Source organism: Cydia pomonella, chromosome 1, assembly GCF_033807575.1.
Source record: "Cydia pomonella isolate Wapato2018A chromosome 1, ilCydPomo1, whole genome shotgun sequence".
NCBI lineage: Eukaryota > Metazoa > Arthropoda > Insecta > Lepidoptera > Tortricidae > Cydia > Cydia pomonella.
Genome location: NC_084703.1, coordinates 17,131,487 through 17,157,929, shown reverse-complemented (window position 1 = coordinate 17,157,929; position 26,443 = coordinate 17,131,487). Strand labels below are relative to the sequence as shown.

General features: G+C 35.6%; 1 protein-coding gene and 1 long non-coding RNA gene across 2 annotated transcripts in view; one reads left to right on the top strand and one right to left on the bottom strand.

Moving 5' to 3' along the window:
• LOC133529728 (uncharacterized) overlaps positions 1-26,443 on the bottom strand; it is a 53,656-nt gene that overhangs the window by 6,398 nt on the left and 20,815 nt on the right. Inside the window, exons 15-22 of the mRNA XM_061867529.1 lie at positions 25,456-25,597; positions 22,778-22,864; positions 21,295-21,379; positions 15,866-16,055; positions 9,839-9,921; positions 8,718-8,885; positions 3,760-3,996; positions 1,850-2,095 (exon numbers count right to left, since the gene is read on the bottom strand). Of these exons, the coding sequence (XP_061723513.1) occupies positions 1,850-2,095; positions 3,760-3,996; positions 8,718-8,885; positions 9,839-9,921; positions 15,866-16,055; positions 21,295-21,379; positions 22,778-22,864; positions 25,456-25,597 (1,238 nt within the window). The remainder of the gene's footprint in view (positions 1-1,849; positions 2,096-3,759; positions 3,997-8,717; positions 8,886-9,838; positions 9,922-15,865; positions 16,056-21,294; positions 21,380-22,777; positions 22,865-25,455; positions 25,598-26,443) is intronic.
• Positions 23,416-24,237, top strand: LOC133517038 (uncharacterized). The gene is made up of 2 exons (XR_009799317.1): positions 23,416-23,445; positions 23,745-24,237. It is a non-coding gene; the product is annotated as an uncharacterized LOC133517038 (long non-coding RNA).

The window sequence follows — 26,443 nt, the reverse complement described above, 5'->3', positions numbered from 1 at the left end:
GACGCTGACTGTACAACGTTAAAGTAGGTAAAACGCAAACGTCAAATACCACTAGAGCCCGAAAGCTTTCAAATACTGTTCATATTATAACCAAATATAAACGTGTAATAATAAATATTTCTGCAATATCCTCTACTACATATATGACCCAGTGGCGTAACTGTTTCTTTTTTGGCAGTATCTAAGTACCTACACTACCTACCCAATACCCATCCTAGAACCCGGAATCCCGTTCCGCTGAAATAGAAAAAACCGGGTATCCAGCCAATTACAAAAATCGGGTTTTAATGTTGATAAAACCGGTTTTTCGAGTTATTCGATTTTACAGTTTTATATACATAATTTAATTATTTCGATGAGTACCAAACACTTCAGAGTTTATATTAAGAACAATACAATACATTATACGCACTAATTGTATAAATAAACAGCTTATTTTAGTTATTTTCACTAAATATCCCTCAGTTTCCAGTACTAGAGTAAATATGTTCGGACGACCGTGATGGATTTTAGCTAAATTTGTAATTATATCATTTATTTAAATCATAGTTCATATAGAATTGGCACATAATTAGCAATGTTTAAAAAAATTATTCCATGGCGGGAATAAAATTGACAATTACAGTTCAATCACCAACATTCAAAGTATCATTGGTGCAAATATTCTTTCCTAGCTTTATGCATTTTAAAGTTTTCGACCATGAAAATTGAGAACAGGAGATTGATCGTGCACAAATACTTCGAAAATTCTTATCGATCCCGGACAAAGACAGATAAGTCGCTTAAGATGCTAAAAGCTAGTATTTGTAGCGTCATAAAACGTTACAAGGAGACTCTATCAGCCGACAGGAAAACACAAACTAATCGGAGGTCTGGGACAAATAACAAGATTTTGGGGAAAAAGTCCCAAGGTCACTCAAACAAAATTGAGGGTTGTCTAATTACGATACATATACATACATACATACATATAATCACGCCTATTTCCCGAAGGGGTAGGCAGAGACCACGGATTTCTACTTGCTACGATCCTGACATACGCTTCCTTCACTTTCATGACATTCCTCATACATGCTCGTCGGTTTAGGGTGCTCTTGACCTGGCCTTTCTTCAGGATTTCCCCGATTTGATCAGAGAAAGGCCGCCGAGGTCTACCCCTTCCAGCTAATTACGATTTATCCTAAAAAATCAAAAAAACTTCTAGACAGATAAAAATGATTATACCTATTAGGTTAAATGAGCGAGGCTATAAGAGCTATCGAGCAATAAAACAGCCAAATCGGACTGTTAAACAGATCCGACAAGCTAAAACACTAGCTCGACTATTGTACGGCCCAGTATTGACAAAATTTGAAGGTTGCTTGTTGTTGGACGACAAGACGTATGTAAAACCCGATTTTAATCAACTACTCGGTTTGAAGTTTTATATGGCCAATAATAGAGTCAATTTACCCGAAAAATATAAGTTCGTGAAACTTGACTAGTTCGCAAAAAAACATATGATATGGCAAGGAATTTGTAATTGCGGCTGTAAGACGAAAAGTTTTATAACATAGTCAACAATGAAGTCGGACCTTTTTATTAAGGAGTGCTTAGAGAAATGTTTATTGGCATTTATTAAAACCCATAACGGTCCTGTGAAATGTTGGCCAGATTTAGCCAGCTGCCACTACTCAAAAAAAGTTTTGGCACGGCCAGATTTAGCCAGCTGCCACTACTCAAAAAAAGTTTTGGCACGGTATGCTAATAATCAGGCCAATTACATCCTACCCCGGGAGATGAATCCTTCGAATTGTTGTGGTGACTGGTGAGAATTATCGTATTTAGGAATGTGAGAGATGATAATTACAAGTCCTGCAACAGTTTTGATGGTGGTGGTGAGTTTGTGTCGGCGCATGCGGCGGCCGTCGCAGGAGCGCGCGCAGGCGGCGTGCAGCGCGAGCTCGGCGTGCGGCAGCGGCGCTAGCAGCGCGCTACCGCGCGCCGGCAGCAGCACGCCCGCCGCGCCGCGCACCGTCAGCTCCACCGGGCACCCCAGGGTGCTCAGCACCACCAGCCCCGAGTGGTGCCGCCCCGGCGCCTGCAGCGTCGACCGCTGATAAGCGAAATTACTGCTTATATAACATACATTAGAATAATATTTACAGTACATATGGGGCTACTTTATAGCACTAGTGCGAGAAGTAGCATATTATGTTACTGTGTCGAACATTTAAAGGGCCATATGTACTGTAAAACGTTGTACGATACATGTGCGAATAGGTAATTCGCAACTCGTGTCGATTTAAAACACTCCCTTCGGTCGTGTTTTAATTTATCGCCACTCGTTTCGAATTTCCTATTTTTCGCACTTGTATCGTAATGTACTAATTTATTTCAAGAATTTGGCATTACAAGAGCAGCAGTACATTGATCCCCACACTAGGCTCAGCCTGTAACGTGGGAATTTCAGAGAAGTATCGAAATGGTGCGGTTCTTATTTTAACAGAGTACATTATTGTTAAAGCTAAATTAAATATAAGATTTTTTTATTATATGACTAACTATCGAACTAAATACAAAGACAGTTAAAAAGGTCTCAGTAAGTTGTATACACTGATATTATTTATTATCTTTTTCCCACTAATATTATAAATGCTACAATAAACCTGTCCGTCTGTTACGTTCACGCTTAAACCGCTGAACCGATTTAGATGTAATTTACATAGATAGTTTGTAGCCTGATGAAAGACATACATACGATAGTTTGTGTCAATCATGAATCTATGATCATCTTCCACGCAAAGTCGCGAGCGCTAGTTTCATGTATATTAGGCGAGGTAAATATTAAAGCCTGGGATCTATTTCCTACCTACATCATTAAATCATAAAATGCTTACTTGAAACATTTCAGACGGGGTAAATATTGATATTTAAATAAATTATTGATATAATGTTATTGTTCTGCACTAGAAAATAATAGAAACATTTAATTTTTTCTAATAAAACAAACAAAATAATGTAATAATTTCCCTTAAAAAGCTGAACTTTTTCGCCGCCATTGACTTAATATGTATAAAGTTAGTACATTTCATAACAAGTTGTGGTTTTGGACAAGTTTGTATACGTGCAATTTTTGACGTGACGTTGATGACAATTTATTATTTCATTGACGTGGCGGCGAAAACGTTAAACCGGGATTGTTAATAAATCAATAGTTTAAAAAACACTAGAAATTAAAACACGCTTTGTTATAACATTGAAACCTGATCGTGTTCAAAGTCTATTACGTGACCTTTCTCACAAGTGTAAACACGACTATGATACGATATTCCATCATGGAATCCAGTGTCTATCTTCCGGCTTCATCATCAGACCTTGAAACCTAATCGTGGTCAAAGTTTATTACAAGACTTTTCTAACAAATCCAAACACAGCTATGATACGATGTTCCATCATGAAGTTCCAGATCATATCTTCCGGCTCCATCATCAGATCGGTTCGACAGTACCATATTATTGTATTGTCATCAGAACTACATATAGCTGCCAATTTTAATGACGCTAGGATCCTTGGAAGATGGTTAAATTAGTTACCTTAGATTCCATTACATAGTTAGTTACATACAGGTCGACCTAATAAAAGTGTGTTAAAAATAATTAAAAATACGTCTAGATTTCCTATTGGTAGGTAAATCGACACTCTAATGCTATTAGCAGAAACCAGGTATATATGGAGAGAATGAGATAAGATAACCTAGTGCGGTGTATAGGTATGTACCTCGATGCCCACTTGAAGTATGCCGGCTGCAAAGAAAGCCATGGAGGCTAGCATGCCGCCCACGAACATCTTGGTGAGCGGCGGCAGGTCGGGCAGCAGTGGGCACGCGCCGCCGGGACAGACCGGGATCAGCAGCAGCACCAGCGCCGGGTTCAGCACCTGCAGCTGGTCGGGCATCAGCGTCACCCCGAACAACTCGCTGCGAAGGCGGGACGCTTGGAACGTCCAGCGTGAACCCTGTAAGTGGTGGAAAGATGCACCGGTAATTGTATTTACAGTTTAAAATATTTGAGACTATTACCTACATATTATCGAAGGGTAAGAATCAGAGACCGGAATTATGTAAGCAGATAACATGGAAAAAAAGATGACTATTTATTTTATAAAGAAAGTAATGGAATATTTGTTAGCACTAAAACAGAAATTGAATGTGAAATTGAAAAAAAAAAAGCGGCCAAGTGCGAGTCGGACTCGCTCATGAAGGGTTCCGTACCATTTAGGACGTATTAAAAAAACTACTTACTAGATCTAGTTCAAACCAATTTTCGGTGGAAGTTTCCATGGTAATGTATATCATATATTTTTTTTAGATTTTTCATTCTGTTATTTTAGAAGTTACAGGGGGGGGGACACACATTTTTTCACTTTGGAAGTGTCTCTCGCGCAAACTATTCAGTTTAGAAAAAAATTATATTAGAAACCTAAATATCATTTTTAAAGACCTATCCCTAGATACCCCGCACGTATGGGTTTGATGAAAAAAAAATATTTTTAAATTTTATGACGTATTAAAAAAAAAGTACTTACTAGATCTCGTTCAAACTAATTTTCGGTGGAAGTTTGCATGGAAATGTATATCATATATTTTTTTTAGATTTTTCATTCTGTTATTTTAGAAGTTACAGGGGGGGGGGGGACACATTTTTTCACTTTGGAAGTGTCTCTCGCGCAAACTATTCAGTTTAGGTAAAAATTATATTAGAAACCTAAATATCATTTTTGAAGACCTATCCATAGATACCCCACACGTATGGGTTTGGTGAAAAAAAATTTTTTTTTTAATTTTATGAAGTATTAAAAAAAACTACTTACTAGATCTCGTTCAAACCAATTTTTGGTGGAAGTTTGCATGGCAATGTATATCATATCTTTTTTTTAGATTTTTCATTCTGTTATTTTAGAAGTTACGGGGGGGGGGGGGGGGGCACACATTTTACCACTTTGGAAGAGTCTCTCGCGCAAACTATTCAGTTTAGAAAAAAATGATATTAGAAACCTCAATATCATTTTTAAAGAGCTATCCATAGATATCCCATACGTATGGGTTTGATGAAAAAAGATTTTTTGAGTTTCAGTTGTAAGTATGGGGATAGTAGTATAGCTCTTATAGTTTCGGAAAAAAGTGGCTGTGACATAATCGGACAGACAGACGGACATGACGAATCTATAAGGGTTCCGTTTTTTGCCATTTTGCTACGGAACCCTAAAAAGAACACGGAACAGAAGTACCTAATTAAATGTGAAACTAGTAATTATTAAGTTTTCATAGTTTTATTGCTTAACTCTATTCCGAATCTTCAATTACTCAAGTTATCTGGAAGAGATCGCTTTTTAGCGATAAGAGCACTTGTTATTTACCTCTACTTAGCTCTGTTTAGCGATAAGTCCGCCTGTTGTTACCTACATATTTATACCTTTACATATTTTGTACCATTTTTTTTTTGTAGTGTGCAATAAAGCATTTTATTATTATTATTATTATTACTTTCAATATTTTTTAATATGTTGCATTATGGTTGTATTCTAGATTGTATGGATATAGGGTATATCAAACGTCGATAAATGAGAAGTCCCTAATATGTAGTTAATGACAATTAAACCTGACAGGAGAATTCCGGCCTCTGGTAAGAATGTATATATTACGAGTGATATTAGAAGGTTAATTACACTCAAGTTTACCCGGGTATAACTAGTATTACCCAAGCCTTTTGGGTAAAGTCCGAAAATTTATTCAACATTTATCTGTATTCGGCGTTTACCCGTACACATCCAGGTCTACCCAACACTGTAATGCTTACCATTTACCCAATAATGCTGTAAAAGTTGATTTAATATTCGGGCTTTACCCAAAAGGCTTGGTTAATATGAAGTTTACCCAGGTGAACTTAAGTTTACTTAAATTAAGTATACCCATGTTACGGGTAATGCTAAAATATTAATTAAACTTAGGTTTACTCGGGGTCACTTAGTATTACCCAAGCTTATTGAGTAAAGCCCAAATATGAAACAAAAAAGATGTGTTCGGAGTTTTACCCGTACATACCTAGGTTCTATCCGACGCTGACTGGGTAATGTTACTAATGTTAGTATAATTAGTGAAATTAAAAACCAATGGCATTAATAGCTCCTTATTTAAATTAAACCATAACAAAGAATAACTTAACAGCTTTCCTAAGAAAATCTTAAATAGCATAATATTTATACCAGAGATCAGTCATATATGTAGTAATGTAAGTAATGAAGTAAATATTGAAATTGTTTACAACAATACGAGTAGTTCACAAAAAGCAAGTCAATCATAAAACTTTCTTATTACAATAATAAAGATGTAAATGAATTAAATATAACATGTAATAACAGAACAGCTTTCCTAAGCATTCCATAATAAACAATTGAGTATTGTTACCAGAGATGATTCTTATAGTTATGTAAGGAATGAAATTAATTTTGAAATTATTTATGATAGTAGTTCGCAAAAGGTAGGTTGATAATAATACTTTAATTTATACATCTGTACATAATAATGATGTAAATAAAAAATGAAAAAGAATAACAGAAAAGCTTTTACACATATATTATTTTTATTTCACATTCGGACTTTACCCAAAAAGCTTAACCCCGGGTACACCTAAGTTTACTTAATATTCTAGCATTACCCGCATTTTTAGGGTTCCGTAGCCAAATGGCAAAAAACGGAACCCTTATAGATTCGTCATGTCCGTCTGTCTGTCCGATTCTGTCACAGTCACTTTTTTCCGAAACTATAAGAGCTGTACTGTTCAAACTTAGTAAGTGGATGTATTCTATGAACCGCATTAAGATTTTCACACAAAAATAGAAAAAAAACAATAAATTTTGGGGGTTCCCCATACTTAGAACTGAAACACAAAAAATCTTTTTTCATCAAACCCATACGTGTGGGGTATCTTTGGATAGGTCTTCAAAAATGATATAGAGGTTTCTAATATAATTTTTTCTAAAATGAATAGTTTGCGCGAGAGACACTTCCAAAGTGGTAAAATGTGTGTCCCCCCCCCCCCCCCGTAACTTCTAAAATAACAGAATGAAAAATCTAAAAAAAATATATGATATACATTGCCATGTAAACTTCCACCGAAAATTGGTTTGAACGAGATCTAGTAAGTAGTTTTTTTTAATACGTCATGAAATTTAAAAAAAAAAATTTTTTTTCATCATACCCATACCCATGTGGGGTATCTATGGATAGGTCTTCAAAAATGATATTAATGTTTCTAATATTATTTTTTTCTAAACTGAATAGTTTGCGCGAGAGAACCTTCCAAAGTGAAAAAAAGTGTGTCCCCCCCCCCTGTAACTTCTAAAATAACAGAATGAAAAATCTAAAAAAAATATATGATATACATTACGATGCAAACTTCCAACGAAAATTGGTTTGAACGAGATCTAGTGAGTAGTTTTTTTTAATACGTCATAAAATTAAAAAAAAAATTTTTTTCGTAAACCCATACGTGTGGGGTATCTATGGATAGGTCTTCAAAATGATATTGATGTTTCTAATATAATTTTTTTATAAAAAGAATAGTTTGCGCGAGAGACACTTCCAAAGAGAAAAAATGTGTGTCCAAAGTGGTAAAATGTTGAACGAGATCTAGTAAGTAGATTTTTTTTAATACGTCATAAATGGTACGGAACCCTTCATGCGCGAGTCCGACTCGCACTTGGCCGCTTTTTTTTTTAAAGTCATGAAATTAAAAAAAAAAATTTTTTTCATCATACCCATACGTGTGGGGTATCTATAGATAGGTCTTCAAAAATGATATTAAGATTTCTAATATCATTTTTTTCTAAACTGAATAGTTTGCGCGAGAGAAGAAAGTGTGTCCCCCCCCTGTAACTTCTAAAATAACAGAATGAAAAATCTAAAAAAAATATATGATATACATTACCATGCAAACTTCCACCAAAAATTGGTTTGAACGAGATCTAGTGAGTAGTTTTTTTTGAATACGTCATAAAATTAAAAAAAAAAAATTTTTCATCAACCATACACGTGTGGGGTATCTATGGATAGGTCTTCAAAAATGATATTTAGGTTCCTAATATCATTTTTTTCTAAACTGAATAGTTTGCGCGAGAGACACTTCCAAAGTGGTAAAATGTGTGTCCAAAGTGGTAAAATGTTGAACAAGATCTAGTAAGAAGATTTTTTTTTAATACGTCTTAAATTGTACGGAACCCTACATGCGCGAGTCCGACTCGCACTTGGCCGCTTTTTTTATTAGCATTATGTTGTGAAGGCATAAACTTGCTCTCGAATTTGTTGTCAGCTGTGACTAGATACATACTTAGTTTTTAACCCTTGGTATGCTTAAGAGCAGATGTGCTCCATATATAATCAACAAAATTCTACTTAAATATGAATATGTTATGGTTGCTAAATAAATGGCATATTTTTGACAGGCGCATACGAAAGGTTAATATTTATAGACGTATCTTCCATTTCGTTGACTCAGCAAGCCACGATAAATGAATGGATACATGCAGACCAATCACAGCTTAATATCTAGTAAAATCAGACAAAAAAAAGTTACCGTTGTTATGTTTTGTACAATGAGCTGCGAAATTGCATGGAGAAATTATGAATGAATTCATTGATAAAATTGCCATGCACTTTTACGGATGATCAAATACCTTACCTGCTGATCAAATAGAGACCAAAAGATGGGCACTGGTAGATACAAATACAAGATAGAGAAGACGATCTTCATGTCCGCGACGAGCTTACATCCATACTTGTTTATAGAATAGTCCAGCCAATGTGCTGGCGGCGCACCGCCCTCTCGAAGTCGCATCTTCACCGCATACTGGAATGTATTTTTTTTAACACGTATGTAATCCCCATGCATAAAGTGTTTTTAACAATATGCTGTTTGCGACTGGTTTGAAAGCTTTACGCATATTAAACTGCAACAAAGGGACATACTTAACACGTTGGCTGCCAACCATACTTCACCTAAAGTGTTGCTCCCACGCCCCATACAAATTTAGTGATCCCACCAGTGATGCTCACAGCATTGGACTATTACTGAGGTTTGCTCATGGCAGCCAACGTAGGTGTTATTTAGGGTTTTTCTAAAGGTAGCTCACCTCTTACAGCAGGTAATAATATTGTATAGTCACCTGCGGTAATATGTTACACTACTAAGGCCGCTATAATATGTATAGTAAACACCCCTATTATGGAACAGGCACCAGTAATGGGATGGTATAGAGAAATCCTGTAAAATAAGTATTTATCATCAGTTTTTAAACACTGGCAACATTTTACCATAAACAAGAGCCATGGAGCTGCTTAAATTTGATGTTTTATTGATTTTTCTTTATTTTAAAATTAATGGCGCCATACATCCCATGACTGGAGCAAAAAACATAGTTTTTATTTGTTAATAATATTGAAACCAATTGCATTATCTTTCGTTAAATAGGTACATTGAAAACATAAAGGACGAATAGAACATTAAACTTTTAATGTATAAAGAGGTAGGAATTTTACAGTATCCAAGAAAATATCGAAATACTCCAAATTGTTTCTTAAATGTCCCATGACTGGTGCCGTTAACATAACACACTCTTATTGCGCTAAAAATAAGATCGTGTTTGATATTTTTGCGGTCTTCGTCGTGTACAATATTGTTGCAGGTGAGGTGACTGTACATATTACAAGATTACCTACTTATTCAAAAACTTATTATTCTATAAAGCTTGTATTTATAAACACGAGTCAATAGTCCATTGGCACAAATTGGTAAGGACTCACCCACGCGCAGGAGACGAATTTCAATGTTACGTTTTCGCGGGGCTGTTTTATTCTGTACCAGCCTCTTCCCGCAGCAAAGATAACTGAAAACAAAATCTAAAGTTGCGCATTGATATTCCAGTGAAACTTTGTTATTTGGAAACTAGATGAATGAGAAACATCAATAATTGCAAATCTGTGTAAATGAAGTGAAGGTTTTAGCTTTTCTTAATTTTGCCTCTGCACTCTATAAATTGAACACATCGCAACTAAGACCTATTGAATTGAAACCAGTCTTATTTATTACTTCTGAAAATAGAATAATAAGCAATGATAACTATATAATATAAATGATAACTGCTCAAACCATTAATTAATACCAGAATATTTCGTTTATTAGGTATCACAGCCTGTGTAGGTGAAACAGTTTTGTTTATATTAAATAAATTACGAGTAGGTACATACTCACAAGGAAAGGTACCCAACTGTCCGGTTCCCATTTTGATTTATATTTATATATGTTATAGAGTAGTTTAAAGTAACAGACACGTATTTTTTTAGCTGCCCAAACTCAACCTATTGGGAGAAATTGTCCTCCAAAGTACTAAAAAATTACTAAATCTTCTAACTCCTATAGAAAGTGATGCTCAAGCAACTTGCTAGTTAATGGCTGGTTTGAGTATATGTTGAAACTGGGACAAGGGTAGCTTAGAATTCAGTAGTCAGTAACGAATAAGCCTAATTGACCTCTGTCCAAATTGATCGCGCATAAAACACTGTTTATTTTTTTAAGAAAGTTGTGTGCTAAGGTCTTTTTGAATACCTCTCTTTCTTTAATGAATGCAATTACCTATAAGTATGTTTCTAGTTGTGTAGCTATAGCTTGATAAACTCTGCTTTTGTATCACTACTCTAAAATGAGAATTGGCAAAATATCATCATTATAAAACCTGAAATTTTACATATGAATAGAAAGAATTTCGCATCCTGAACACTACAATATACTTATATAAATGAGGTCCCAGCGCGCATAAGTTTTTTGGAGAAATCGCGAAACGTCTGGTTGACGTAACTGGTGATCGAAGAGCTGGCGGCTTCCTCGCACAACGTATCAGTATTGCGATACAACGAGGAAATGCCGCCAGCATCCTTGATACAATGCCTCAAGGGCCTATTTTAGATATAAGCTAGTTATAGTAATCATCTGTATATATCCATTATGTATATTGTTATCTCAATAAATAAGTTTAATAAAAAAAAACTTATATAAATTGAATATCGCTGAAATGATAGATACTTTATTAGAGAATATCGCTTATTACAAAAAATACAAAAGGATTAAAAAAAACTTGATTTTACCAATTTTACGACACAATAGGTGACATGCCATTGCCATTCATCACGAGAATATTTACTTGTCAAAATTATATTGTTAATTAAGTACAATCTCCAAAGTAAAGGTACAAAAATTATACTTACTTTTATACTTAAGTACTAGAAGACTCCAACCTTTACAATTGAACCCTATATTATTAACACATAAAACATTTTTCATTTTCATTTTCAAAATTAATCAAATTTTCGTTCCCCTTTAGGAAACCTTGAAATAAGTAATAATAAAAAAACACAAAAAAGAAAAAAAACAAACAGAAAAAAAGCATATGGTAGAATTTTGCTTATAGGTTTCTTTATGGTTGAATGCCAACACGTGTCACAATTTAACGTTTAAAAACAAAAGAAAGTTGCCTTACATGCCTACGTGTGTAAGGCTGTATGAAATTCCTTTACATATCATTTTCACTCATCGCACCGGATATGTAGTATTTCCGGATCTCATTTGAAGTAAGTCATGTCAACATTGCAAGAAAAGTACATTACATTCGTTAGGCTTTGAATCGCTGATGGCCTAGCGGCGACTTTCAATCCGGAGGTCGTGCTATTTACCAATCGCTTTTCGGCGAAGGAAAACATCGTGAGGAAACCGGACTAATCCCAATAAGGCCTAGTTTACCCTCTGGGTTGAAAGGTCAGACGGCAGTCGTTTTTTTAAAGCTAGTGCCTACGCCAATTCTGGGGATTAGTTGTCAAGCTATGAGGGCCATGAACCGTGGCAAAATGCCATAATTTACATTCGTTAATGTTTATCCGTCGGTCCGACGTATCCGCATCAAAGCCTGGTGTCGTGTTCATGTAAATTTCCTGGTGTCGTGTTCATTTGACGACCGGTTTGGCCTAGTGGGTAGTGACCCTGCCTACGAAGCTGATGGTCCCGGGTTCAAATCCTGGTAAGGGCATTTATTCGTGTGATGAGCATGGATATTTGTTCCTGAGGTATGGGTGTTTTCTATGTATTTAAGTATTTATAAATATTTATATATTATATATATCGTTGTCTAAGTATACCCTCAACACAAGCCTTATTGAGCTTACTTGGGACTTAATCAATTTGTGTAATAATGTCGTATAATGTCGTATAATAATATTTATATAACGACTACGAGGAGTTAGATATAATAACCTAACCGTTATTTTATCCAAATCCTCGTAGAATACTATTTTTTTATCAAAATTGTTTTAACTCAACAACGGACCAGCTTCTAGCGTAGGACTGGAGGTACGCCGTTATAGAATAAGAACACAAAAAATACAAGTCCTTGTGAAAAAAATATACTATCAATGTTTTCCTCATTTTAATTAAAATGTAGAGAACCAATAAAATTATAGAGTCAGAATTATGAAATGTTGTCAATTGCCGTTTTTACTACCTAATCAACTTGCGATGACAAATCATGTGTCAACATGTTGACGACTAGGACTAGGAACACAGATATATTATGTAACTGTAATAGTCCGTTTTTAGTGAAGACGCATTTTCTATAGTTAAAACTTAGTTTTTATTTATTATTATGATGAAGATGATGATCGGAGGCAAACAAGCATACGGCCTGCTTGATGGTAAACGGTCACCGTAGCCTATGGACGCCTGCAACTCCTGAACGTTGACGACCCTAACACCTGAGCTCTTGCAACCTTACTCACCGGCAGGAACACAACACTATGAGTAGGATCTAGTGTGATTTAGCTGCGGTTTTCTGTAAGGAAGTACTTCCCCAGTTGGGCTCTGCTCTAGATCTGGAATGACATCCGCTGTGCTGTGCCATTCACAGTGCCCATACCTCTCTTTTGAACGTACTTTAAGGAAATAGGTACCCGGTTCCCAATCACCCTAGTGAACACGCGTTTTCAATAGTCAAAACTAGTTTTCCGAAACGCCTTGGTGAAAACTAGTTTTCACTAATTATTCAAAATAAACGTTAGTTAAAACTAGTTTTTACAGTAAGTAACATATATAGTGTAAAAAATGTTCATGAATTCAATTGTAACAATGTACCTATCCTTCGGTCGACATAAATAAAAGTTCATATTCTGTGTCGGTAAATTCTGTATACATTATACATACCTATTTAACTTATAGGTATTTAACTTGGAATAAAGTCATTTCTAAAGTGTATAATAAGTCTCTGTTCATCCATGCAGCTGCAGCTATCACTGAATAATATGTATCCGTATTATCCTGTTATTTCTATGAAGCTAACATTCCTGCATATATACTTATTCCACTAATTTACCTACTCCCCGCTGAAAGTGCTGAATCAAGCCAAACAATCAAATCCCGCGGATTTGTAAATTTACCGACACTGGTGTAAATTTAACGAAATTTATTGAAGTCGACCTAAGGTACAATAAATACAATGGAAAATAAAGCTATTATTTAACCGTAGTTAATTAAGAATCATTGTTAAAAAGGAATTAATGAACATTATGTACATATCAAATGAAGTATCTCTTTGACGTTGATTCAATCACAAAATAAATGAGTCGCCAGGTCGCTCAAATTAAATCTTTTGTTAGTTTTCCTCCGCAATCAAAACTTGTTCCAACATCTTGAATGCTACTCAGATCAGAACCAATTATATACTACTCCTTTAATAAATTTGAGTTTGTTTGTAAAATGTTTACGAGTATTGCCTAGACGCGTTTGCAAGAAATTATTTTGATTTACCTGAATTCTGTATTAGAACTGAAAGTAAGCAATAGTTATCTACAAATTCTCAAAAGTATTTTTTCTACTCGTCGAATGTAATGGTTGAAGTAATGCTTTGTATACCAAACTGAAATCTCATACTTTTTTCACTATGGGATCCCGTCTAAACTAATATATGTATTCCTATCGGAAACACTGAAAAAAATAGATAGCCGAACTGGTTTTGTAACTTTACTAAATAACTAAACTTCGGTTATAAGAAAATAAACTTTGCATAAATTTACAAACTTATTTTGTAGTGTATACCCAGTACCTGAACACTGATAGCCAAACACGGTTTTGTAACATATAACACATAGTTCGCAAGTCCCAATTTTTGTGTAAACAGTAACCAAAATTTTGTTACAGTTATGCAAACATTTCTTTCAGTGAAGCCTTAGTCAACTATAATCAATTTGACCAATCACGTGCCGCCGCGGTCAAGAGGACGAAACAAAACGATAGCTCTAATTATTTATTTTAGGTTGTATAGTAGAAACAATTGCTTCATAAGACAGAAACGCACTTGTGACACCCTTAACCCTTAAATGCATGAGTTTTTCTTTTCTCCCGAAATTAATATATATTTCACTTGAATGTTTACTGATTCTGGGAATAATTAGTAAATAAAAATAGAATTTAGCAAGGAGCAAGTTGGAACTACCCGATAGCGCCGCACCTTATTTCCAAGAATTTAAAATTCCATGCATCTACATCTTGGAAATGTGTAAGTTTGTCCGTAAATACCCTGAATTTTACACCAAACGGGAAAACGCGGTAAAAAATCGTAACATGCGGTACAAAAATAAATTACAATTGCCATCCTCACGGCTTAAGCTGCACTCGGCTGGACCTCTTGTAATGTCCATAAAAATTTATAATTCATTACCAGAAAGTTTGAAAGACGAAAAATCTGAGACTACCTTTATTAGAAAACTAAAAGAGCTACTGATTTCTAAAAATTATTACTCCTTAAATGATTTTTTAAATGATAAGTTTTAAAAATTTAGTTAATGTATATAAAATAATATTAGATTACATAGTGCCTTTCTCCATATTTGCTGCGCCCAACAGGGTACATAATGTGAGAACATAGAATTAAGATTACCACCTGTATTTAACCATTATGTGCAATAAATGTATTGAGTATTGGGTATGCGCACTTAGCAAGGTGCTGCGTAGCCAATTGCCAATCGTTAACGCTCCGTAGCAAACGAAACGCAACTGTCACTGTGGCACTAACATAGAAGAGTGATAGAGAGAGATGACTACTCTACGCCACTGAGCCTACGCGTTAACGAATAGCACGTTGGCTAAGCCAGGCTTCAAAAGTTACGAGAAGGTGTGATTGACCAGCCGGCCGCGCCGGGTCGCGTACGAGTATGAAAGTATCGCGGTTGCTCGCGTATTTTAGCTGTATACTTTTGGTTTGTTTACTTATATGATTCTACTAGTTTACAGCATTGTTTTTTTGTTGACTCGTAGAAAAAGTATTATATACAATAGTAATATAATCAAGCTTTTGAATCTCGTACCCACTTCTCACAAGCTTCGTGGCCTTAACACGGTACTAGACTGAAAATCACTCCAATTTATCACGATTGTATAAAATAATATTGGAGACAAACAGAGTGGTGCCCTAGTGTCAAATGTCTACCAGTATTTAGCGGTAGCTTGATTAATAGGTAATTACTTATTTAGGTACTTAAGTTATGTGGACGCCGTCTTAGTTTTAAAGGTTCAGCCAGTAGTTACGAATGTGACAGTTGTGTAGTCGGACCAAGCTAACTCTGTAAGGACTTTGCAATAACAATCATCATCATAACCGTCGAATGTATTTGAAACTATGAAACACTTCCATACTTTGACCTATAAAGTTGGACGGAATTAAGTAGATAACACGAAGCAGAGTCTCGTTATGTCGTAACAGTAGAACGTGTAATGTAATAGAACTTGTAGCTTACAGATGGAGAGAAGCACAAGCATGGTGGGGAAACCAAAGCCGAGCGCGTAGCAGGTGTCGTCGCCGAAGCACATGACGCCGCGGCGCAGCGCTGGCGTCAGCACCATGCCCATGAACCCGCCCAAGTTCACGGTGCAGTAGAACGTCGAGAAGAACCGCTGCAACTGACGCTCCTCTTCAGGCAGCCGGAACTGCGGGGTAATGACCAATCTGTACGTTGGTATCATGTTTTTATATGCCGTAAATGTAAACAAATAATTATACCTATGATTCATTTATTTATCTTGTTGTAGGAAAAATTGTATTGACGTGTTATTAAAGGTTCCGTTTTTCTAAGAACCACCAATTGTGCCCCACAAAATCGAACCCGAAGTCGCAGCAAACCTCGCCGGCGTTGGCGAGATGACCTTGACGCTTTCGAAAGATACTGGTGGGAGACAGGTCAAGACCGGGGTACTTGGAAAGGGAGGAGGATACTGAGACACTGAGCAACGCCCATCCAGCGAACACTCATCGACATCGTTACGCGATTATCCGCTGTAACATTTTCAGGGTTTAATTAGTAATTATTATAATATTCGTAACCAAGTGTACGAATATTACAATAATTGATAATCGATTTGTCGAATCTACGAACACGTGTAGCTTATCGTACTAATTGAAATATTTTCAGTAGGTAACTATTTAGATGTTTTCGCATTTTACATGCCTAGATTTATTTTCACTAAAACAACAAACTGTTTTACTTTTAGGTAGGTACATATTTTCTGCTTCATTTCATCACAAGCACAACAAATAAGTAAGTAAGTAGTCCCTTGGCTCGTATTGTCATGTTGTTAAAGGTTAGATTTGACAAATCTGCGCGTCATCGTGGATGACACAAACTAGTATTAAGATGTGTAAGACCAAAGAGAATTTGAAATAGAGGTAGATTGTCAAAGAAAATTTTGTAGCCACAGTAAATTTACTGCCATTTTTTGACACATAATTAAAACTTTTAGAACGCCATTAGGCTTTAATCCTTAATTCTTGTTTTACTGGTATGTGTTAAATTTATTAAATATCAAAAAGTGGCGCCATCTTACCGGGCATCTGCTAAAGGTTGTAGCACCATCGCTCGAAATACCGCCATACTTTTGACCTTTGATCTATTAGATGACGCTACTTTTTGATATTTAACAAAAACACATATCAGTGAAATAAGAAGGGTCAAAGTCTAGGCTTTCTAAACGTTTTAATCATGTCTCGAAAGATGGTAGAAACCACCTCTATTTCAAATTCTCTTTGGTAAAACTGATAACGATAAAGTCAGACCAAGATATGTTGGCAGCGATTTTGACAGCCCAGATAGTGCAAGTGTTACTTTAAACGTCAAACTTCTATAAAATTATGTTGTTTACTTAACACTTGCAAAGGCTGGGCCATCAAAATCGTGGCCAACTTAGCTTGGTCTAACTCCATCTCATTATCAATGGAGCCATCAATTTAAAATGTTTAGCTCAATATGTACTACGAGCCATCATATAAACTTTCCCTACAGTGCCCAGCTTGGCCTAGTATTATAATACTTACATGGAAATCGTACCAAAAAAGAGGTGTTGACTTTTTGGTACGATTTCCATGTAAAAAACGGATGCACACTATGCACCCACTTTTTTCTTACAAAAATAAATAAGTTGTTTTGTTTTGGAATATATTTTATGCTATTCGTGCACTATGTAAATAATGTATATTATGATTGTTTGTATTTCTCTATGTAAGTGAATTGTAATATTCTTTTGGAGAAATAAATTCTTAAACCATAAACCATGAACTCTTATAAAATAAAAAATAAAATAAAATAAAATATTTTTATTTCAGAACTACTAGAATTCCATAAAAAATTGTTAGTACAGTCAGCGTCAAATAATTCGTAGCAGTCAAAGTGGCCAAATAGTTCGGTACACCATACTAAATATATGGTGTACCGAACTATTTGGCTACTTTGACTGCTACGAAGTATTTGACGCTGACTGTACCATCGTTATAGCTAGGGGTTAGTAAGTATATATAGATTCGTTTCGTCATGTCCGTCTGTCTGTCCGTTTATGTTACAGTCACTTTTTTCGGAAACTATAAGAGCTATACTGTTCAAACTTGGTAAGTAGATGAACCGCATTAAGATTTTCACACAAAAATAGAAAAAAAAAACAATAAATTTTGGGGGTTCCCTATACTTAGAACTGAAACTCAAAAAATGTTTTTCATCAAACCTATACGTGTGGGTTATCTATGGATAGGTCTTCAAAAATGATATTTAGGTTTCTAATATATATTTTTTTCTAAACTGAATAGTTTGCGCGAAAGACACTAACAAAGTGATAAAATGTGCCCTATGTTCATAATTTTTTTCTGTCGAGCTAAAGTATATATAACTTACGATACAATGTCGCGAAAAGTGAGTACATGGTTTTTAAGGCGGGGAGCAAGTGCCCATCATACGTCCCACCCATTCGCTTGAATGGCGTACAACTGAGGAGGGTTTATTCCTTTAAGTATCTTGGGTACTTGGTCACCGACGATATGCGTGACGACGCGGACATCGAACGCGAGCGTAGGGCATTAGCTATTAGGGCTAATATGGTCGCCCGTAGGTTCAGCAGGTGTACAGCGCAAGTTAAAATAACACTTTTTCGAGCGTATTGTACTTCGCTGTACGCCTGCAGCCTGTGGACGAGATACACGCAGCGTTCTATGAATGCCATGCGTGTACAGTACAATGACGCGTTCAGGGTACTGTTGCGGCTGCCGCGATACTGCAGTGCGTCGGGCATGTTCGCCGACGCGCATGTGGACGGTTTCCACGCGACGATGCGCAAGCGCTGCGCCGCGACGCTCCGAAGGGTGCGCGACAGCCGCCACAGTCTCCTGGCCGTCGTGGCAGGGAGATGGGACAGTGCATTAATTAGGCACTGGACCTCCCAACATCTTAGTTTAGGTACTAACATAGTAATTAAAGTATATTTGAACTAACAAAATATGGATTGTGTCGTCCGAAATAAATGATTTTTATTTTATTTTTTTAAAGTCAATTGATGAAGTCAGTCAAGGCCTAAAAATATTGCTAATACATTTTTTGGCAACCGTTTTGTGATCTAAAACAGTGGTACGATTTTTCTATATAAACTCAGTTCTCTGCACCTACGGCACCTTAAGTATTGAAAAATCAAATTAGCCTAATCCCTAAATCAAAAACATTGAATCTACTGAGCCCATTTTGATGAATGAGGCTATATAATTATAAGTATGTATTTATCTGACTTCCAAGAACAACAATCGAGTATTATAAATATTATAATTGTATACATCGTGTTTTTAATGAATCCCGTTAACTTTAGGGCATCAGTAAGTACGTTTAAAAAAACTAAATGGCATGGCTAATTTTCAAAAAAAAAATTGTTTTTTACTTTTGATTTTTTTATAAAAAGTGTACACGCTCGTAGGGGCCTTATAAGATTCAAAGTCAATATCAAAAATATTTTATTGTATGGTTATGGGTTCTATAAAGGTCTTAGGTAAATGAGTCATGTTCTCCATATCCTGCCTTACAAAGGCGTACAATATTTGGTTAGGTTATCTTAGATCTAAATCCAATGTAAAGTACATTTATTAACAAAAACAAAGCATAATTTTTATTATATAACTACAACAACACAATATTAATTACTTATTAACATTATTATTATAATATTAATTAATGTACTAACATTATTGTGATTTACTAACTTAGTAAAAAGTCATTTATCACTATAAGAACTACCAGTTTCAACAGTATAGTTCTTATAGTTTCGGAAAAAAGTGGCTGTGACATACGTACGGACAGACAGACATGACGAATCCATAAGGGTTCCGTTTTTTGGCATTGGCTACGGAACCCTAGAAATTGTAACAATTTATGCACAAAATGGTAAACATATGAAAATTGTTTCTATTTTTAAAACCTTCTTTTTTAGTTTCACCTGTCCCGTTGTCTGTGTGTCGGTTTGTAATCAAATCTTGCAAATTAAGTTTGACTCACTTCCCGGTTTACGATGAAGCCGAAAATATGCATACCTACATAATTATGTAAGTCGGGTGACAATGCAATATTATGGTATCGAGATGATCTGATGATGGAGACAGGAGGTGGTCATAGGAACACTGTGATAAAACACAACTTTACACTTATGTGGTTTTGCACTGCCCAATAACTTTATTTCTAGCCACTGAATCGCTATCTGAAGGTTGTCTGGAAGAGATCGCTTTTTAGCGATAAGTCCGCCTGTTGTTACCTACTTACTTATGTCCTTTTTTTTGTTTGTAACATGTATGTTTCTTTGTAGTGCACAATAAAGTATTTTATTATTATTATTATTTGGGTTCTTAGTTTTTCTCGGTATTCCACGGAATACCGGTGTAATGAAATGCACGGGCCGAAGCCAAGTGCATCTCATAATAAAATTAATCACTACATAAAAATTGACCGTTTTCAGCTCGGTTGTAGCTTGGTCCTGGTGGCGGTAAGGTAACTGAAGAAAGTTGGTTACTTATATTAGGAAGTTGCAAATCATTCTGAAGAAACTTTCTGACTATGCGGCATGTGTTTAAAATAACTGCTTTTTGCATATTTAAGTAAATATATAGCGATAGGGTTTTTATTGAGGTGTGTAGTTGTTTTGGGATGACACCTGTAGTAGACAAAACAATGGGTACTATGGTGCCGTTGGTTTTAATTTCCACATTCTAGCTATTTCATCTTTCAAATCTGTGTATTTGGTAAGTTTTATTATTATTATAAAACATAGTAAACTAACTGTGTTTGAGGTTTTTAGAATTGTCTCGATGAGTATAAGTTGCTTGTGGAAAGAAAAGTACAGTCAGCGATAAAAGCTTGTACCAAAAATGTTTTTTTTGCCAAAAACTAATTATTTTTGAGGGAACTCATCGATTACTTTTTTTATTAAAACTTACAGCATATTAAAATTAATAATCATGATATCCGCGATCCCGAGCACGACATCTATCTCGTTCACGCTTACGCTCAGTGAGAATGACAGTAGAACACGAACATAAGGGGCCTCAAGCTATGAAATGTCTAACCAAAGTGCGTGACAATTATAAGTAGGAAGTATCATGGAATAAATTTAGATATTATACAATACAAAATTATTTATTTATCCATGGCACCTGTTTTTTTGTATGAAAGCATCTATGACTTTATTTGAATTTATTCCGTGACCATAGAGATTCTAGTGTTGAATTCCTGATAATTCCTGCCAATGTGTGATGCACCTATAGATGTGCCGTTCTCGAGAACGTTCTCTCAACTTACTATGGGAACTATATTCTCGAGCGAAAACATCTCTTGCGCCGCAGTCGGATAAAAGGTAAAGGACTAGGGAATGTGGGTACCTGTTCCCCACCGAAGGCTGCCACACAGGGCTTCACGCAGCCCGTGCCCGTAGCGATCAGCGCGAGGCCGATCATGGACATCGCACTGTTTATTAAGATAATATAAGGTAAGAAGAATTTATTAGCACAAAAAGAACATAAATCATCATACACAAATTAATATATAAACGAACAGAAAATTGTGCTAAAAGGTCCCCACTCAGCTTGATGCCACGAAGTGAGTCCTAGCTAGGACTAGAACAAATCACATTAATTACTTGAAACGAATCGGTAAAAATAAACACGTGGTCGAACTGACTATACCAATTGAACTAATTAGTTAAATCTAATTTTCCCCTGACAACTTCCTGGCGATAACAATTTATTATTCGTAGGGTGTTCCTACCTATTTGTTGGCAGCGTAAGTGTTAGGTATATATAAGTACATAACTAATCAATTTTTTTACATACTACTTAAAATAACAGTTCAAATTTAAACGTCCAATTTACAATCCAATTATCCTGTTTTTGTACCTACCTGTCTACTAATTTTGTACTAAATCAGATCGGCTGGACAAATTGGGGCAATTGAACTTTCATTTTAGTATCTGGGATATAAAATAAAACCAGCTTTAACTTTTGGTTCGGTTCGGACCTGTCCTTTGATCTGTCTCCTAATTTTAGCAATCAATTTTATTATTTTAAGAAATCCACTGAGAGTTCCAAAATAAATACGATTAGGTACCTGCCTCTACCTACTTAGTGAGGTAAAATATATGTCATGGACCAAGTGATTAATGTGGGCATTATATATATTATAATGCCCGGGCATTATGAATAATGGCAAGCTATATCGGGTCAAGTGATAAATTATTATCTGAACTTCATTATTTATCACATTGTCTAGTCATTATGAATATTGCTACGTGGTCGTTGGGCAATTTGATAATAAAGATACATTGGATGAAGTGCGAGGAGGAAAACAAACGCGTGACACGCGTTGACCAACCAGAGTCCGCGATAGCAACGTACGGACGTCAAATGTTTCACTGTTTTTATTTAGTTTTGGACTGTATTAAACGACTGTACTGTGGAATATGTAACACATTTGATAAGTTTGACTAATATCAAAACCTTTCTAAGTAATTAGAATTACGTTCCCAAGTAGGTACTCCTGGTGAAATGAAATATGTACTTACCTTACTCACTGAACTAAAATTAGACGTATTAAGTAGACATTACACAGAAGACATCGAAGCGAATAAAGTAGGAAAGTGCCTATGAATATAGGTGTGTTTCAGCTGTAGTCAAGCGAACTTTACCTATTAAAACCGGCCAATTGCGTGTCGGACCACGTATAATGAAGGGCAAATGAGAGTATCTTCGTGGTACTTACGTCGTTTTAATAAGAAGATAAGTTTTTGAAAAACTCATTAAGTGTCCGCAGTAAGCTCGGTTCTCCGTACAAACGTAGTAGTAGAACCGTACGAACCGTGTTACTTACGTAGGTGGTAGCTTAAGTAGAGGTATAGCTGAACAACATGTAAGTACGGCCCCGAAGAAATAAATGATGGAGAAGTAAAGTATTACTCTGAAACAAGATAATTAGGTACTTATTTCTATCAAGTTTTACTTTCAAAAAGTTTAACTCTACCTACTTAACTACCACATTCCTATCCTACTTTACGTATCAAATGGACATTCCTGGCGATTTAAGGCTGGCGTCCACTAGGCTCGCCGAGGCAAATCGTATTACTTTCTATTACATTGACTATGAAACTGCGTCTATTGACGAAGAGCCGCGGCGCGTCGAATCGAATTTACCATTCATAGTAAATGTATGGAAGGCGAATTATTGCGATTCGATTCGATTCGCCTCGGCGAGCCCAGTGGACGCCAGCCTTTACTAAACTATAGTCTGTTTCTTTAGGTAGTTAAACAAATGTAAATGAAGTGTACTTGTGTTGTACGGGTAACGTGGATTGGGGTTACTTTGATTCCTGCGTTTACTTTGATAAAAACTTTACCTCAGGTTCAAACTCAAATATTACGCTTTCAGAACGCATCCTTTGGATATTTTTTTACGGTTGGCAAGATTGAACGTCACTGCCAGTTTTTGATTTATGGTCGAGGGATAAACTACGTCGATCGATAAGAAAAAAATTAAAATATGTAAGTATTAGTTTTGTGTACTTTTAATAGCATGTATAACTTCTAATATTCTATATAGTAAATACATACATTTGATGTAAATCATTGAATCAGGCATGTATCGGCTTATAATATCGATGCTTGTTGCAAATCATAATCATGGTGGCCATTTGTATTTTTTCGGATTTTGTGGCATGGGCCGCTTATAAGGGTTTACTTTGATCACTGATCAATGACACCCCGCGAAATATAGTATTTTTTTTAAAAGATTGTATAGTTAATTAATGGTTTCTTAACTGATTTTTGTTTTATTGTTTTAGAATAATGCCTCGATCATTTAAAACTACGGAACCCTAAAAACGATATATTCCCGAGCATATCGGAACTACTATGAAATAGTACATTACGATACAAGTGCGAAAAATAGGAAATTCGAAACGAGTGGCGATAAATTAAAACACGACCGAAGGGAGTGTTTTAAATCGACACGAGTTGCGAATTACCTATTCGCACATGTATCGTACAACGTTTTACAGTACATATGGCCCTTTAAATGTTCGACACAGTAACATAATATGCTACTTCTCGCACTAGTGCTATAAAGTAGCCCCATATGTACTGTAAAAGTTTTAAACCTGTGACAGAAGAGGTTGAAGCCAGGCTGTCGATACGCCAAGCATCCGAACATCATGGTGTAGTCGATTACATATTGTTGGAAAAGTTTGATAACTTTTTATTGTTCAATAATTATGCTTCTAAACATAAGTAACTAAAATATGACACTGTTTTGAAATAAAGTTGATTTTTCTTAAACTAATGTTGTTTTTTTTGTCAAAGTAACCCCAAATGCACAAAAATCCTTATAAATCCTAAACCTGCGAACGGATTTTTTTTAATGTTTTGAAGTTTTACTCTATGGGGGTTACTATCGATTTCCGTCGAAAAAAGGGGGGTATCAAAGTAACCCCTAGTTCAGTTTAAAGTTGATCACCACTTTTTTATTTTATATCAAGCGATACATAACAAACAAAAATTATATTATTAGTGAAATCGACAGAGGAGCAAAAACCGATATTGTCATTTTTAAAAATTTTTTTTAGCTTCCATAATCTGTGAGATAATTACATATTAATTTTGAAATTGATCAATGTATCCACGGTACTTGAAATATTTATCAGTTATGGTTTAATACATCTGTTCTCATAAGAATATTCATTATTCATTTAAAATGAGAATTTAAGTTCAACTTAATGCTATACCATAACTTGATGTGTATGTTTTACTCGTACATACCAAGTTAACCAATCAAATAGAAAACGGCCTGGATCTGTTCCTTCATCGTTCTGAATTTAACCTGTTTCATTTAACCCTTAAATGCATGATTTTTTGTATAACTTTTTAATAAATTGAAATAGATGTGTCATGTTGTATAGATTGAGGGAAAAATGAGTAAAATATATGCATATTGAGCCACGGACCATCAAATATACGATGCATATATACATCATTATGCATTTAAGGGTTAATCGTGTATTAGTTTTATCTACCTTCAAATGGCTATGTGTTCGACCTTCTTTTAGGTTCTTTACTAAGCTAGGGCGAAGTAATAGTAAATATTATAAATCTAAGTTACTGTTGATTAGTCAATTCATCCCGATAAATTCCTATTAACAAAATAGCACGATCACGATTGCAGCAGCTTCGTTGTTACATATCGTAGTAAAACTTCTGAAAGTATTGTCACATCGAGTTAACTTGAATAATTTTCTTGCACAATAAAATACCTGATTGTGGTTTGTTTACATTATTTTAAATACTTAAAGATACAGACCATAGCTCTGCGAGCTGTAGACCTCGCGTTAAGCTTAGAACTCGCGTGAACTCACAATGGTATTAAGCGCCCTAGTGCATAAGTCCTTAACAAAGTTTGTTATCAATGACAAGGATATCGCAGTCAAATGACATTGTTATATTATACTAATTTAATAAGACACGTTGCAGCGACAGTAGAAATAAATTAACAACACCCACTTGTATCTTCCTAGGAAGTTATCCGCTAATATAGCTCCTACTAATGGCATAGTATAGCACAGCATTATGAATATGTGATACACCACTGTAGCGGCATTTTCGTGCAGGCACAGGACATTCCTCAGGTAGAGGGAAAGAATAGCTGAAACACGGATGAGTAAGAGTCAGTGAAATTCTATAGTACGTATCTCCTTAGCATTCAAGCATTATTCTGGATCTCACCATAGGCAATTGATGATAAGAACTCATACTTATTTCTACCTACACCGACTAATAAAAATCTATCAAGAACATTACAAGCAAAACGCTTGAAAAACTAGCAGAGATTAAATATACATATATTACACAAAGTCCCTAAGTAAACTAAAGAAGGCTTGTGGGTAATCAGTACCCCTAGTGTAAATATTTTCGACAGCGAAACGTGACGTACGCGTTTGCGTTAAGTGTCATTTTGTATTAGATTTATGACTTTCCAAAACGTCCCGCTTGGCGCGCTGTTCAAAAACCCATACAAAATGAGACATAACGCAAACGCGTACGTCACGTTTCGCTATCGACTAAAATTACACTAGGGGTACAGACAACAATATGTATATATATAAATACTTAAATACATAGAAAACATCCAAGACTCAGGAACAAATATCCGTGCTCATCACACAAATAAATGCTCTTACCCTAACTTACTTAGATAAACCTATTTTAATTAACTATTTTTTTCGGATTGGCTTGACTCCTTAGCACTGCGAAGAGATGTGGTGTTTTCTATCGCATGTATAACGGGAAGTGCTCCGAGGAATTCTTCGGATTAATCCCTGCCGCTTCTTTTCGCCATCGCTCTACGCGACAACATTTCCATCCTCACCACTTAGATGGTTGACAGTCCTCAACTGTGCGTTTCTCCGGAACTTTCTGCCTCGCACAGCTAAACTGTGGACTGAACTGTCGCCTGCGGTATTTCCGGACTGATACGACCTTCAAACCTTCA